This window comes from Neolamprologus brichardi, chromosome 4, assembly GCF_056152115.1.
Source record: "Neolamprologus brichardi isolate AB-2024 chromosome 4, ASM5615211v1, whole genome shotgun sequence".
NCBI classification, from domain to species: Eukaryota; Metazoa; Chordata; class Actinopteri; order Cichliformes; family Cichlidae; genus Neolamprologus; species Neolamprologus brichardi.
This window is the reverse complement of record NC_142107.1, coordinates 22,300,377-22,315,102: the sequence shown is the minus strand read 5'-3', so window position 1 is coordinate 22,315,102 and position 14,726 is coordinate 22,300,377. Positions and strand designations below refer to the sequence as shown.

General features: G+C 42.6%; 1 protein-coding gene and 1 non-coding gene across 3 annotated transcripts; one reads left to right on the top strand and one right to left on the bottom strand.

The window, feature by feature from the left end:
* Positions 1-1,193: 1,193 nt before the first annotated feature.
* On the top strand, positions 1,194-8,770 carry LOC102787283 (uncharacterized). Of its 2 annotated transcripts, XR_437321.3 has the most exons (7): positions 1,194-1,540; positions 2,536-4,415; positions 4,875-4,968; positions 5,046-5,095; positions 5,879-5,947; positions 6,223-6,345; positions 6,439-8,770. XR_437321.3 is itself a non-coding variant. In XM_006801959.3 (6 exons), the coding sequence occupies exons 2-5, from the start codon at positions 2,538-2,540 to the stop codon at positions 5,918-5,920; spliced, it is 2,064 nt and encodes a 687-aa protein (XP_006802022.2). In that variant the 5' UTR covers positions 1,194-1,540; positions 2,536-2,537; the 3' UTR covers positions 5,921-5,947; positions 6,223-8,770. The 2 variants fall into 2 exon arrangements, 1 of the variants encoding a protein (XP_006802022.2); XM_006801959.3 differs by having other exon boundaries at positions 6,223-8,770.
* A 5,546-nt stretch (positions 8,771-14,316) lies between these two features.
* trnak-uuu (transfer RNA lysine (anticodon UUU)) lies at positions 14,317-14,389 on the bottom strand. Its single transcript has one exon. It is a non-coding gene; the product is annotated as a tRNA-Lys (tRNA).
* Between the last annotated feature and the right edge of the window lie 337 nt (positions 14,390-14,726).

Genomic DNA, 14,726 nt, shown 5'->3' with positions numbered 1-14,726 from the left:
TACACTTTATTCAAACAGGCACGAACATTTTCAGACTTTTCTCTCTTGTTTAAACACTCTCAAAGTTCAAACCTTCGTAGAAAAATAAGTCCAGTAGTATAGAATGAAACCAAAGGAGCCTATGATGGTGCAAAACATTTCATCGACATTGTTGTGTTTGTTGGGGAGAAAACTTACAAACATACAGTACAGCACTTCAGAGTCACGCTGCTAGCGATCGAAGATTTATGTAAATTTGACAAGCTGAACGCATTGTGTACTGGACAGGAGACACAGCACAAGATTGATTGACAATGGTCTGCAGCCAATCAGGACGCAGAACAGTCGGCTGTAAAAAAAAAAAGCATGCAAAGTTGCACAAAAAAAATTGCGATTCCACGAAAGGTGAACTGTGTTATAGCGAGGGACCACTGTATATAAGAAGTTTTTATCAACACATTTACCTTTATTCTGGCAGTTGTGGTCCTCCGTATCATAGAGCTACATGTTTCGTTATTTAGCCTCTAATTAAAATAAAAAACAGCAATAATTTGTACCAAAAATAAATAGATAAAAATTTAACAGTTTTTTTAAATTAAGTTATTCTGACATCTTGTGAAGATGCAGCAGTAAATAAGAATCAGAATGTGAATGCTAGAAGGAGCGAGTGAAGATGCCTGACAGTTAAAGGTGATTTCCAAGTGAATATTTCACAATAAAAGCCCCATTTGTGTGACGTAGGAGTTTATTTTAGATTTCCATGAACATCATTTTACATAGTACTAGTGAAAAGAATGCAGTTAATAAATTATTAATATGCAAAATGCTATACTTTAGGAAAGTTTGTTTCCAGCACATTTTTTTTCCACAAAAGTCTTCACCACAAAAGTGGCAGAAACAATCTCCCATAGAGCTGCACATTTGTAGTTTTTGGGGGGATGTTCTGGCTGATATGGGATAGTAGTTTGGTAACGTGTGAAATAAGTCTTCAGTATAAGTATACTAAAAAGAAAATGATCAAAAAAAACGAGAGTGACATATATTTTGGTGAAGTCACGATTACAAACAAAGTTTTCAATCAAACAAAACAGAAGTGCTGAGCTCGATGTGACTGCAAAGGTGACACAAAGTTGAAATACAAATAGATGTTGACGGTTTCCCGAAGCTCTTATTTTGAAGACGCCGCCTTCTCTTCCGCTTTATTTCGCGGTGGCTTGACTAAGGAGGGAAGAGACGTCCATGATGACAACTTTAAAATACCGATGGTAGCAGCAGGTCGGGGTTTACCTGGTGGATTTCACCTCCGCGGAAATGTTCACGGGTCATCGTCGCGTCAAGTATCGGCTGCGTTTCGGAGCAGCGTAGCGGGCCGACGTCGGCTTGCTGTCCGGCTAGCATGAGCTGGGGCTGGCGTCGCTGCTGTTTACATCCAGTCCGGGCCATGGGCCTGGAGAGCTGCGTTAGCTAACCGCGCTACTCGCGCTGCTCCGGGGAAGGTGTCACCCTAAAGTCCGCAGTGTCAGGATCGGGGAGGTCCGCCCCAACCGCCCACACCTCAGGGGTAAGATCCCCAGCTGTTTGACAACAGCAAAACATCTGTAACAGGCAGGTTTTAGGAGGCATCTGAGTGAACGGGCCTACCTGTTAGAGGAAAAGCTGACATAACTTATCGATTAATTAGTTGGGCTTTTTTTCTCATCCATCAGTCACTAAAGCCATATCCTTAATCATCAGATATAAATTATTGTGATATTTACATTTATTTCCTGTGTATTATTTAAAAGTAGCTTATATTTTACTGCTTGTCCGGCTAAATAAATAAAATAATAGTAAGCTACATCGACATCGAAATTTGATTAGAAAGGACGATACTGTGAAACTAAATCCTTTATCGTCTTCTTGGATAGGAGCTTGTTTTCATGTCACGATTATCACGGGTAAAAAAAAAAAAAAAAAAAGAATGCAAATTTAAAAAAAGGAATGATACTTCGTGTCTGACTTTATTGATTGCGTGGCTTTTTGGGTGGAAATGATTCAAAAATACAAAACAGAAATGCATCAAGGTCAGTCTGTAATCAGTCATAGCTGTACAAAGGCAAAAAGAAGAATAGTGTAATTGAATGATGGATTACAGTGTCACTGTGGACCAATCACTATCACTGATAATCCTGGAGACTGACAGCAGAAATTTTTAAAAAAATAAAATAATTTTTCATTGATTTATCATAATGTGTTCATGCTATAAAGCTCTATGCATATTATTTTTTATTATACCATTTACCTGTAAACTCATATTAATAACAAACAGGTCATATGACTATCCATTGTTTACCAACACTGAACTGATTGTTTTTGTCTGTTCCATAAATATTCTTTAAGTTGCATGCGCGGCTTTAAATGTTAACTTATTTGTTACACTAACAAAACAGCTCTTAAAGTTTCAGTTGCTCTGGTTTTCCAGTGACTGTTTTCAGTTTTCAGTCTGTGTGTCTTTTTTTAATCACTGGGAAGCTGTGCTAACTGGATCACAGGGTTTTGCTCGTCTGTGTGTTGCAGTGATGGATGTGTCCTCCCAGGATCCTCCTCTCATGGCGATGGACCTGTCAAAGAGCTACAACCCACTGACCCGCAGCCACGCTGAAGCCATGGACCTGGCCAAGAAGCCCGAGTGGTACCACAGACGCCCGGTGAGCACAGATCTCGCCTCCTCGTACAGATCCAGAGCCTCTTCCTCCTCCTACGGCTCGCTCTCCACGCAGCCAGGAGCGCCCGTGCGCTGCAGGGACATGGAGGACGGCCCAGAGTCTTTGGGGGGCTACATGAACTCGACGCTTGGTCCGGGGCTGGATCTGTACCACGACGGAGTCCACGGCAGCCTGTGGCATCGAGGTTTCTATGGGCCCGAGCAGAGCGGTGGCCCCGTTCCTGAAAGCAGCGGCGGCGAGGAGAGCGACAGCGGCTCTGATGTCATCTTCCTCGTGTCCTCTGCGAAGGAGCCGCTCCTGTGCGGCTCTTTCATGCAGGATGGCGTGACACACATGGTGGAGCCCCTGTCCCCCGCCGCGTCCTCGCTCGACGAAGAGCGAGCGTGCTACCACCTACCTCAGCCTCTGAGCTCGCCCAGCCCTGACAGCTCGTACTCGGAAGATTCCTCGGACAGCTCGGTGGACATTCCTGTACATCACACCCGGCCCGTCGTCCTCCTCTCCGACCTCGGCGCCGTTTACGCCAACGCAGCTGAATCTGCGGTCGACATCTCCAGCGATGACAGCGACATCATCGAAGTTTCTGTCACCGATCAGAAGAAGAAAAACAAATGCTACCAGAAGACTCCTCCTCCTCAGAGCGAGAGCGAAAAGGCGCCGCAAAGCAAAGTCCGCCGCAGCGCTAGGATACGAAGGCCGGCCTCAGAAATCCTGCCGCTCACCTGTAACGTATCTCGCCATAGCTTGAGCAGGCGAGTCAAACACGACGCTGTGGGTATATACAACGAGAGCTGCGACTCCGATGAAGTGATGGACTACGTCTTGAGGGTGTCTAGCTCAGACGAGTTGCCGGTGAAGTCGCCACAAAGAGCAAGAAGCCATTCAGAGGAGTCTGACGCAGATGTCGGGACGGACAGGAAGTCCCCGCAGATTGAGACGCAGCGTCAGCGTGACGCTTCAAATGCAAAAACCGTTAATCACAAACGAAAGAAGCCGCTTGCAGTTCCTCAAACAAAAAAGTTAAGAAGAACAAAACAGAAGCGTAGGATCCCGCCACCATCGCCGCCACCGCACCAGAATGCTTCAGCCTGTAGGAGTGCGGTGGCGAGCAAAAAAACTGTCGCAAGGTGGCGGAGGAAACGCCGCCGTCAGACTGGGCCTTCGTCTCTGTTTTCTCCGACAGAGCCTGAGATCAAGCTCAAATATATGAAAACTAAAGAAGACAAAAAGGAGAAGAAATCGGGCAGTTTCTGCCCGTTTGTTCACCTGGAGCGGCGAGCGTGCACTGTGGTCAACTACCGGGAGGAGGAGGCAACTGTTCGGAGCAGCGAAGGAGGGCGGCGGGCTGCTTGCAAGTCTCTGTCCGGGTTTGTTCCCAACACTTCCTGTTTTCAGCCGGGTCGGCTCAGCTCAGACAGCCGGTGCGAGTCATCGCTGTTCTGCTGCCTGTGCGGCCACACCGCCAACGTCATGGGCCTCGGGGACCTTCACGGCCCCTACTATCCCAGCGTGGACGCCCAGAAGGAGGAGCTAAACGGACTCTCTAAAAGCCGAGGGGTAAATCCCTCAGACGACAGCAGAGCTGCTGATGGCAACGCCTCCCCGAAGGCGCCTCTTCACCTGGATGAGTGCTGGATCCACGAGGACTGCGGCATCTGGTCTGCCGGCGTCTTCCTTATCCGAGGAAAGCTGTACGGGTTGGAGGAGGGAGCGCGGCTCGCGCAGGAAACGGTGAGTTAGAGCCAGAGCTGGGATGAATGCTGTAGAACACAGAGGTGTCGCTCTGAGAACATGTGATCCTTATCACACGATTTTCTTTTTTTAATCTATTGAAAGTCCCAAAGATGGTCGTGTTTCTTATGAACAGTCATAGTTTCACATTATGAGGTCAGTGTATGAGCAAGTAGCTCCTCAAAGCCCAAACACTGAGGTACAGACTTTTTTTTCTTCTCATGGCTCTGTGTGATGTCATAAACAGTGGATATCCCTCTTGGGGTCATCTCTGACACACAGCCAATCAGAAGAAAGCTGGCTTAAAGGGAGGAGGAGATGAGGAGATGTCTGTTCTGAGAGGCAGCCATAAATATGGATTATTCTGAATTGTTTAATCATGCAGAGCTACTCTATCAGAGAGCCAGAATACATATGAATATGAATAAATATTAATATTTTTTTTCTTTCTTTTTTTAGATTTGTTCCACCTGCCAGCAAACAGGCGCAATAATGGGCTGTTTCCAGAAGGGCTGCCCCAGGAATTATCACTACAGATGTGCCATCCAGTCGGGTACGAGTTCAGCACTTCGCTGATGCTCAGCACTGACTTTCCTTTGGTTATTTCATGTCCTGCTTTTGTTTTTCCAGGCTGTGTCCTCAATGAGGATAACTTCTCAATGAGATGTCCAGAGCACAAGGTAAAAACATAGCAATGAGGTGGAGTGTGAGGAGCTGCTCGGCCTGCAGGGGTCACTGTTGCTGCTTTTTGCAGATGTTTAAAGGCGTGTGTGAAAGTAGAGGACGTTTCCACATGCTACACACAGCGAGGCCAAAGAAGCAGTTTGAAATTTAACTGGATATTAAAACATTTTTTTTAATTATTTAACAGAAGAGTTAAAATCAAAAGTGTCTTTTCCTTAAATGCCTTATTAAATGGTTATAAGGAGGTTGTACTTTGATTCATTTAAACGGCTGTCTCTCCAGTGGATTTCTTCCCAAACGCCATCGTCTTGTAACTGCAGCTGGCGGCAGTAGTCTTTGTTCTGCTCCACCTGCCTCACGAGGCCCTCGAGCCTGCAGAAGATCTACAGAGCAGAACAAGCACCGCCGATGCCAGCTGCAGTCCGAGGCGCTGGAGTTTGAGTCTGAGTGAGTGTGTCAGTCGCAGCAGCCACATCTGGAATTTAAGCCTCAGCTGAGTTAGAAAGCAAAGTCCACCTGCTGTAGGATGAAACCAGACGTCAAAACTGGACCCTGTAGCAGGTTGAACGTGTTTATTTCTGCTGTAAAGTTGCACGTTGGGGACTGGCTCGCTGTTGAAGCCTCAAGTGGACGTTAGAGGAACTGCAGCTTTTGACTCCATTAGCATTAGCCTCGTAGCTGATGCTGTCTAAAAGCTCAGCACGAGTTAAACGTTTGCTCTTCTCTACGTCCTGATTTTGGCATTTTATTTGCAGCTGATGTTCGTTTGTCTCCAACAGAACAAACTGTTCATAAGTGCGACCAGACAGCAGAAGAGGTGACACAGAGGACACATGAGGGCACTGGAGGTTTGTACTGTCGACCTTTACTTTTATTTGAAACCAGGACATGAAACTTGGGTTTAAGAGTCCTTTTTTGTGGGTGTGTGGGCTGGATGTGATGCAGCAGTGCTAACACTGTTTATTAATGTATTTTAAATTATAAATGGAATCTGGGGACTTTGAAGAGCTTATTTAGGACCAAAAGTTGTGTCACGTATCCAAATAAGGTGAATTCAAAGCGTTAAAAAGACAAAAATCGTGTCCTGGCCTGACGTCGTCCTCCTGTGTTTGTGTTTCCTCAGATCTCCTCAGGGTGCGACGGGAGCTGCCTGACTTCACCTCAGCTGTTAATCTTTCTTTTTCCCCTTGTTTTGCAAACACTAATTAAAGTACGTGTGTGCTCGAGCAGAAGAACAAACCTTCTGGTAAGGTTTCACCCATCACGGCAGACAGATGGAAGCAGGCGGCCACTTTGGGTTTATTTTCAGTAAGAAGTGTCTTTGGTTCTGTTTCTGTAGGTCTTTAACAGGCACTTACCCCAACTGGACTGAGCTGAGATGGTTTGTGTTTATTTATTCCTCCTCTTGGAGATCCACACTTGGACTAGCCACAAAGATAGTTTATAATTTGAACATTACGTTAGAGTTTAAATAAGCTTTATTGATGTACGGTATAGAGTATAATATCTTTATATGAGGCCACTTTTTTCTACTGTTTTTGTACTACTTTTCTATTCCTGTTCAGTCATAACATAATTTATTTTCCTCCAGTTGCATGCACGGCTGTTTGCTATGATGCACTTTATTGTCTAATTTTACTAGTTATTACTCAGCTGTTATTTATGTCCGTCTGTTCTTCCCTTTTTCTACTTAAATTATTTAAATTTAAATAAAGCTGCACTAAGCTAAGATTCACAGTTCGAAACGAGGGCGTCCCGTCCTCGCTGATGGAGATAACAAGCTGCACATTCACCAGAGTCAAGCACATTTCATTCAGCGGTGTCAGGAGTTTGTTTTTCTCCAAATAGAGGAAAAGGTTCAACCCATTAAAAAGATTTTCATCAGTGTTTATCTCACATAGAAGGATTTTTTAAAAATAATAAAAATAAAGGAAAGTTAAAGGGTCGGTTCAGCCAAATCACACGTTTATTTAGAGGTTTGAAATTTGGGTGATGGGAAAATGCTGAACTAAGATATAAATGTAAAGCTTCTGGGATACATGATAGGATATTATTACCACTGAAGGGGTGGATTAAATGCATAGCTGAGGTGGTTGATTTTACTTTTAATGCTACGAGTTTTACAAAAGGCACAAACCCTTGCAAGTGAAAAAACACCCGATTAATAAATTAATTTTAAAAAATCTACAATATTTATGGTAGTAAAGGTAAATAAAGTAAATTTACACCCCAAAATTAGTGTAATCATAAATGAAGATGGAAGATTTATGATTTATGTGAATTTTGCAAGGCAGAAACTTGCAATTCCCTTTAATCTAAGAATGACATCATATCTCATTTTATTGTATATTTGGGAAGAAATTTACACTTAAATTCCTAAAGTTTGTATTTTTTTCTGACTTAAGCGTGAACATTTTTTTCCCCACCTCTTTTATTGCTTTCTTGCCAGCCCCTTAATTATCATCAACTTTCAATAGTCCTTTTTTTAAGGTCTATTTTTTTTCAACTATCAATTCATTAGCGCCACCTGCTGGCAAAAGTAGTCATACAACTTATTTTTTTTAAATTAAGTCATCAAATTTGTTTAGTTATTACCTCAGTCACTCCACCTGGCTTTGTTTGGATCAGCTGGTTCTTTGTAGCTTTCCAAACACGTGTTGCAGAGTGCCCTCTGGTGGACAAACTATGCAACATCAACACTCATAACAAATGGTAAATGGCCTGTATTTGTAAAGCGCTTTACTAGTCCCTAAGGACCCCAAAGCGCTTTACACATCCAGTCACCCACCCATTCACACACTGCACAAGGGTGAGCAGTGTTGTTTTGTTTTTTAATTTCTTTTTTACTTTTAAAAATAACTATTTGTCAGCCTATTGATGAATCAGTTGGGCTCTGTAGCCCAGTAAACAGCAGTTAGTCAGGGCTGACTTCTGTCAATTTCCTGTTATTTAAGGCTAGGTGATAAACAAAAGTGTTTTGTGTCTTAAGTGTGAGAAACTTCACCTTTAAAAATTGGTTTGAATAGTTTTGTCAGTCCTGGTGATTTTAATTTTGGCCAAAACGTCTCTGGTGAGCACAAGAATTTTTTTTAAATTCCAGGAAAAATATTTGGAAATGTTTGTATTCCTATAACTAACTCTATACCACCGATGCTGAGCCCAGACAAAAAACAGTTCAGTGGTTTGTATGATGAGGAATTTGGAAAGCTAAAGGGCAGTTGCAGTTTATTTCAGCTGTTGTATTCAGCCTTTGCAATACAATGGAAGCTATATTAAGCAGCTATGAAAATAAACAGTTTTAAAATATAAAACAAATTTTTAAAATCTAAGAGAAATTTTGATTAAAGTTCAGCGAATGGGTAAAAAAAATCAAAAATGTGATTTAACTTTTGCCAGGGTCTATGCATTGTCCTCAACAATGATAATAATATAATTATCATTATCAATAATATTAAAATTAATAATAATCAGTTGTGATTTGGGTGAATGGACCCTTTAGCAGTGCTGGAGTGGCCTAGTGCAGCTTTGACTGTCCGTCTGTGTTTGTTGTTACTGGACTGAAATGTTTAAAAAGCTTTTAAGGAAACGGTCCGTTTGGTTTCATGCCTGCACTTCCTCTTAATTAATTACTAAATCGTTAAAGTTATATAATAAAAGTCTGTTAAACTGAAGCCTCGTCTGTGTTTTGAACTGGAAATGCATGATTTTGAGCTTCGCCAAGTTTATTAATGTTGTTCATGCCGAAATTTCATTCCTGCTCCCACACAGGAGCAAAATGGTCGATGCTGCAGGGCAGGTAGTGAGTTCGGCAAATTACCATCTGAAGAGTTTTATTCTCAGACTTTAAGTCTTTCTGCTGATAAACAACTGAACACATCCTGCTGCTGGTATCTGAAGTTTAACGACCAGAAACTCTTATCCAAATTAGACAAACTCTCTTTAATAGAAGACTATCGTAGGAGATTATTTCGCTGCAAGTCTTCAAAGTATTTGTAACCAATAAGTAAGACGTGAGTTTAATTTCAGTAATGTTAACTTCTTTATTGTAACATCTTTCTTTTTCTTTGTGGGCGTTAGCGTGAAGGCAGGACTAGTTTTTACACACAGTCTGAAGTGCTGATCAGTGGCTCTGCTGCTACCTGTTCATTAGGGCTGCCACAAACGATTGTTTTGATAGTCAACTAGTCACAGATTATTTTTGCGATTAGTCGACTAATCAGATCATCATCCATTGAGCATAAAACATACAGCTTATCGCACCAGCAGCATCTGCTCTTATATAACTATCATTAGCTTACAGCTTTATTTTTAGTTAGCACATACCTAAAACACTTAAAGACAAGATGATTGTTTAATTTTTAATGAAATTTGCAGATTGTTTCGGTGAAGTTTAATAAACTCCTTGCTATCGAAAATATAACAGGACACCGGAGTAAATTCTCGAGCATCTCACATTTCTGATAATCAGCTGTCTGCTTGATGTTTATTCAGCTGTGTAAAAACTATAACTTTAATCTCGGCCAAACCGATTTACTCAGGAACAAATAAAATACTGAAAAAAGCCAAACAATAACATTTTAAGTTATCTAAGTGACTTATATATGTTTAACCTGAGTAGCGAAAGGGTTTGGGTGGGTTTGAAAACGATTTCGGTGTCCTCACGGCTCTAGTGAGCCTAGCCCCCGGCTAGCTATCGAGCTAGTGGGTAACAGACGTCTCCGAAAACGTCGGAGCGCTTTTGAAAATATGTGGTGTCTTGATAAACTGAGCAGATATTTGAGGTTTACACAGCTACATTCTCGCCTGAAAATATGTTAAACGTTTATTTTGTGACCCAGAAAGCATGATAAGAGTAATATTAAAACTAACTAGCTGCCGCCATTGTTGGAAACTACGCAGGGCCACGCTATGAATTCTGGGACACAACTTCTTCTTCGGGGTTTAACGGCAGCTGGCATCCTTGTACATGCAGTGCTGCCATCTTCTGTTTCAGTCCGTTATTACACTCTTAAATCCTACTACTTATTCCTGCGTCTTTTGTGATCTTACAAAGCTTCAAACGACGCGTCAACTATTAAATCAGTCGTCGACGATTTTGATAGTCGACGTAATCGTGACTAGTCGACTAATCGTGGCAGCCCTACTGTCCATGTGTCTGATTGGTCAGCTGCTGCTGTGGTTGCTTTCATGTGAACACACTCTGCTTGTCAAGATAATAACCACCTTTCTATGACTGCTTAGCCTGACTCCAGATGTTAAATTGACGCCAGATAACCAAATCCAAAAGTTGAGCTTGCATCGTAAGGCTGGGTCAAATCTGGTGGCCTCTGTTTGTGGTTTCTTAGCGTGGCTGCTATTTTAGATGTCTCAGAAGCCCCGTTGCCATCACTAGTTAACTTGCGATGGGCTTGATTTTCATTTTCGGGAAGAAGATAAACTCAAACGGACTCAAATCTGGCTTCAAAGCTGCTCAAACCAACTCAATTGTAGCTGAAGATGGGGCTCTCGTTACCAGAGATGATCCTCCACATGAAAGCCATGTCAGCTTCTTCAGTTTCAACCAAATGTGTTGATGTACCATTGAAAGCTTTCTGAACAGGACTTCCAGGGAATGATCTAAAAATGTCCGGTAAGGCCTGAGAAGGTGACCCTGAAGGTGAGCCGGGCCAAACTTAAATCAGGTAAGGCTTTGATTTTTATAGACCTGCCCTGATCGTCTCAGAGTTGTTGTTCCTCGGTAGTAGAGAACATGTGGGCCGCGAGCTGCTGCATCGCTTATGTTCAACACTTTATATCTGAAGCTCCGTTTGACTCATTTGGATAGAAATAGCCTTCGTGTCACAGAGATGGCTTCTATATTTGGGAGTTTCTTACACCTCTGCTTCGTCACATCATCATCATCGGGCTGCTGGTCTCACCTGCTCAAAAAGCCTGGCTGTTGGAGACGGTGGCGGCGGTAGTGGCATAGCGATGGCGTTATTTTTGCATGTGCAGCTGTGCTGTTTGAGGCCATTTGAATATGAGAAAATGGAAATTTTCAGCATTTAATCAGAAGACACTGTTAGTATGTCTGCAGAAGCTGTATCCAGGCGCGTAGGCCCCATCTCCTTTAGATGGTCTGAGAAATCCCAACATTGAACTTCAGTTGGACTGTTTGGATGTTCCAGTGAAAGAAATGGTAACTAAACCTTTAGTCACAGCTGTGATCATCACATGAGCTAAAAATGAAACATTTCCTTTGTGTTTTCATTGGTTCATTTTGATCTTTCGATGACTTGCTTGTTGAACTTTTCCATATTAAATTCCTTCCAACAAAAGGACAAGGTCAGAGTCAGAAAAGTTTTTAAACCCCAATGCTTTGTTGGGGTTTTTCATGTAAAAATGTAATTTTAAAGCAAATTATAAGGACACAGCAGCCTAACATTTGCCTCTTTAAACCTACACAAACTGTCTTTTACTCCTCCTCCTCTTCAGTCCGTCTCTTCACTTCCTGCCTCAGGACAAGCCACGCTTTGCTCGAGCTGATCTCTCGTCTTAGGGCTGAGCACAGCCCTCCTCTCGTCTCTGCAGCTCAGCACAAACTGCTGCTGACACCGAGACGAACCAAACACGTGAACGACGCTCGGAGCAACGCTTTGTTACGTAATGCAGGAGCACATCAGCAGAACATAGAAGCAACAAAAGCCCATAAAGATTTACTTTTTTAAAAATAAGCATTAAGAGAGACATTTAAATCAAATTCTTTGGGGTTTTTTAGGGTAATTGATGAAGGTGGTGCCTAAATTTCATCTACAATTAAAATGCTGGGTCTGGGACAAATGTTCTAAATACTACAAAAACTGCCCACATTTTTCCTCAACTACTCCTGAGGAGTGTGTGTAACATCTGTCTGCATCCTGTGTTGGAAATCAAATCAAACTATCCTCCATGCTTTACTTCTTGAGCTACAATTAGTTATTAATTTCCTGCCACTTATTTTCACCTGGTTTGTGAATAAAGAGCTTGAGGTTCTAGCAAGAGCCCAGCTTGGGCTTCATCTTCGCACATAGCCGTCCATAGCCGATATCACGATCACACTTAGGGCTTACTACCAAGTCTTCCAGCCCAGTACCCTCACAGGATACAGATGTCCCAGCTGGGAATCAAACTTACAACTCCCGCTTCAAAGGCGTGTAGTCTCACCACTACGCTAAACTGAACCAGCTGCTATATATACACTGTTTAAATATTTCGACATGTGAAATGCTCAGTGGCGTTATTTCGAGTGCTTGCTTTCTTTGTTTGATGTTGAGCAGATGAAGCTGTTTGGCGGGCTTGTGAGGTTTTCTGCTATAAAAGGTTTTGTGTTCAGAGATGGAGAGAAAATGATGGATTCCAGAAATGTGTCGTGGCTGATATGAGAAACTGTAATAAATTCTTTGTTTTCTGAACTTTTACAAAGGGCCTGAGGTGCAAACTACAAAGGCAGATCAAAGGCAGCGGCGTAACCCTCGTGACCTCCAGTCCTCGGGTGTTTTACTTTTAGTTTCTTGATAAAACTAAACAAGCAAACGCCTCACTGGCGTTGCTGAATATGTAAACACGCTGGTGGGAGAAACTGAGATCGGTAAGTGCAGGCCTCTGCTGTAATTACTATGCTGCACATGCCTAATGATTTGCTTTCCAGCTCAGCTTCCCGTCTCCTTTGTATTCAGGCAGATTGTTTTATCGGACTGGCATCAGAAAGGCTCTCTTCACCCTGCTCGTTCTCATCAGCCTGTAAAATGCTTCAGTTTAAACGTCCTGCTCAGCTGCTTTAGGTTTAAGCCTCTGTAGGTTGTTGTAGCTCTGTGGTTGATGTATGGATAACGCTGTATAAGAGGTAGGAGGGTTATGTAAGTCTTTCTTTAGCCAGGTTTTGAGGCAGTCACTGCTTATTACAGCCAAGCCTCAAACATGCCTCAGTGCTTTTACAGCTTCGCAGGGCGTTATGAGTTAATTGGGGCATAACTATGTGACCGACTTATAGCAAAGCTTGATCTAAGGCTTAAAAATAACACTGTAGTGTGCTTTCAACCACTGAAGCAGTAATGCGTGTGCTGATACAGCCACAGTTTGATCAAATGAAACGATAGTTTCTAGCGTGCAGTTGTTCCCTGCTTCAAAGCCGAGCAGAGAAAAATCCAGCGCCAACTCTGATTGACCGTTTTCATTTTTAATGATGAGAGAGGGGAGAGTATGAGCTGCACAAGGTTTCATCTGCTGACTAAAACACCACAGACATCACATTAAAACACAAAGACTTCCTGCTGTCATTGGTAAATCAGAGTCTGGGATTAAACCCTCAATGTTGTGGAGAAAAGGGAAGAGGTGAACTGGTTCCTACCTTAACCTGTGATCTGGGTGAGGTCAAGGTCACTGATAGAAATAGCCGAAAGGAGTTTGTTCTGTGGGGCAGCTGTGCTTTGATTAATTTACATCCACATAAATCAATGTGATGCACTCGTCCTGCATTGTGTTGTCGCCAACTGTTGGTCACCAGTGATTGCATAAGTGTGGTCTCTGATTGTAACTTTACTGCTAGTTGTAGTTTCAGCCATCTGTAAACACCTCAGAGTAGAGCCCTCTTTTTCAATTTTCAGAAAATGTATATTGCGAAGTAAAGGCCCTACAATAATAAAGAAAACTAATGAGCAAGCGCTTTGGCAACAGTGGTAAGAAAAAACTCCCTTTAACCTCCTAAGACCCGAAATCTTTCATGGCATGATTTTTAATTTCTCTTTGCTATTTGGGCTGATTGGGACCCGATGAATGTGAAAACAAAGAATTATCTGATTTTTTTTTAATTTATTTTATTTTTAATATATACCTGATTTTTGTTTCAGAGAAAAATAAGATCCACATATGAGGACATTCGTTTTAAATCTCGATGGAACAGTGGCAGTATAATGTCCTCGTAAGTGGATATCAGGCGCTTGTAGAGCAAAATATGGTATTTTGGTCGAGACAACCCAAAATGTGTCGTCCACACATATGGACACCAGGTCCTGGGAGGTTAAACGGGAAGAAACCTCCAGTAAAACCAGGCATTGGACAGTCTTGTTTCCAAAGGAGCTGTTGAGGTGGTGTTGTCTCCTATGACAATTATAGGATAGCTAAGCACTTTAAACGTCACTATGTCAACTGACATTAACTACAGCTGGCAGTGATTGGAGAGCATCTTGATTTAAGAGAGCCACGCCTGAACAGGGACTTGAACCCTGGACCCTCAGATTAAAAGTCTGATGCTCTACCAACTGAGCTATCCAGGCTCTTTTTTCTTAAAAAGACAGTTTCTCTGTTTCCCACCATTGTGTTTTTCCACCCATCCATGAGAGCAGCTTTCCTTACTGGATACAGACGCCCCAGCCGGGAATCAAACCTGCGACTCCTGCTCCAAAGCCATGTAGTCTTACTACTACGCTATCCAGCTCTCTATCCAGGACCTTGAGACTCCAGGAGACTCCAAGGAATACCCTTGCTGTACAGTGATATCTAGTTGGCACCACTCCATCTACTGAACTAGCTTGGGCTCCTTTCCTACCAAAGATGGGAAGTTCCAGACTCCTCGGACCAGTCTACACATCGGAAGGAGGTTCTATCAAGCCT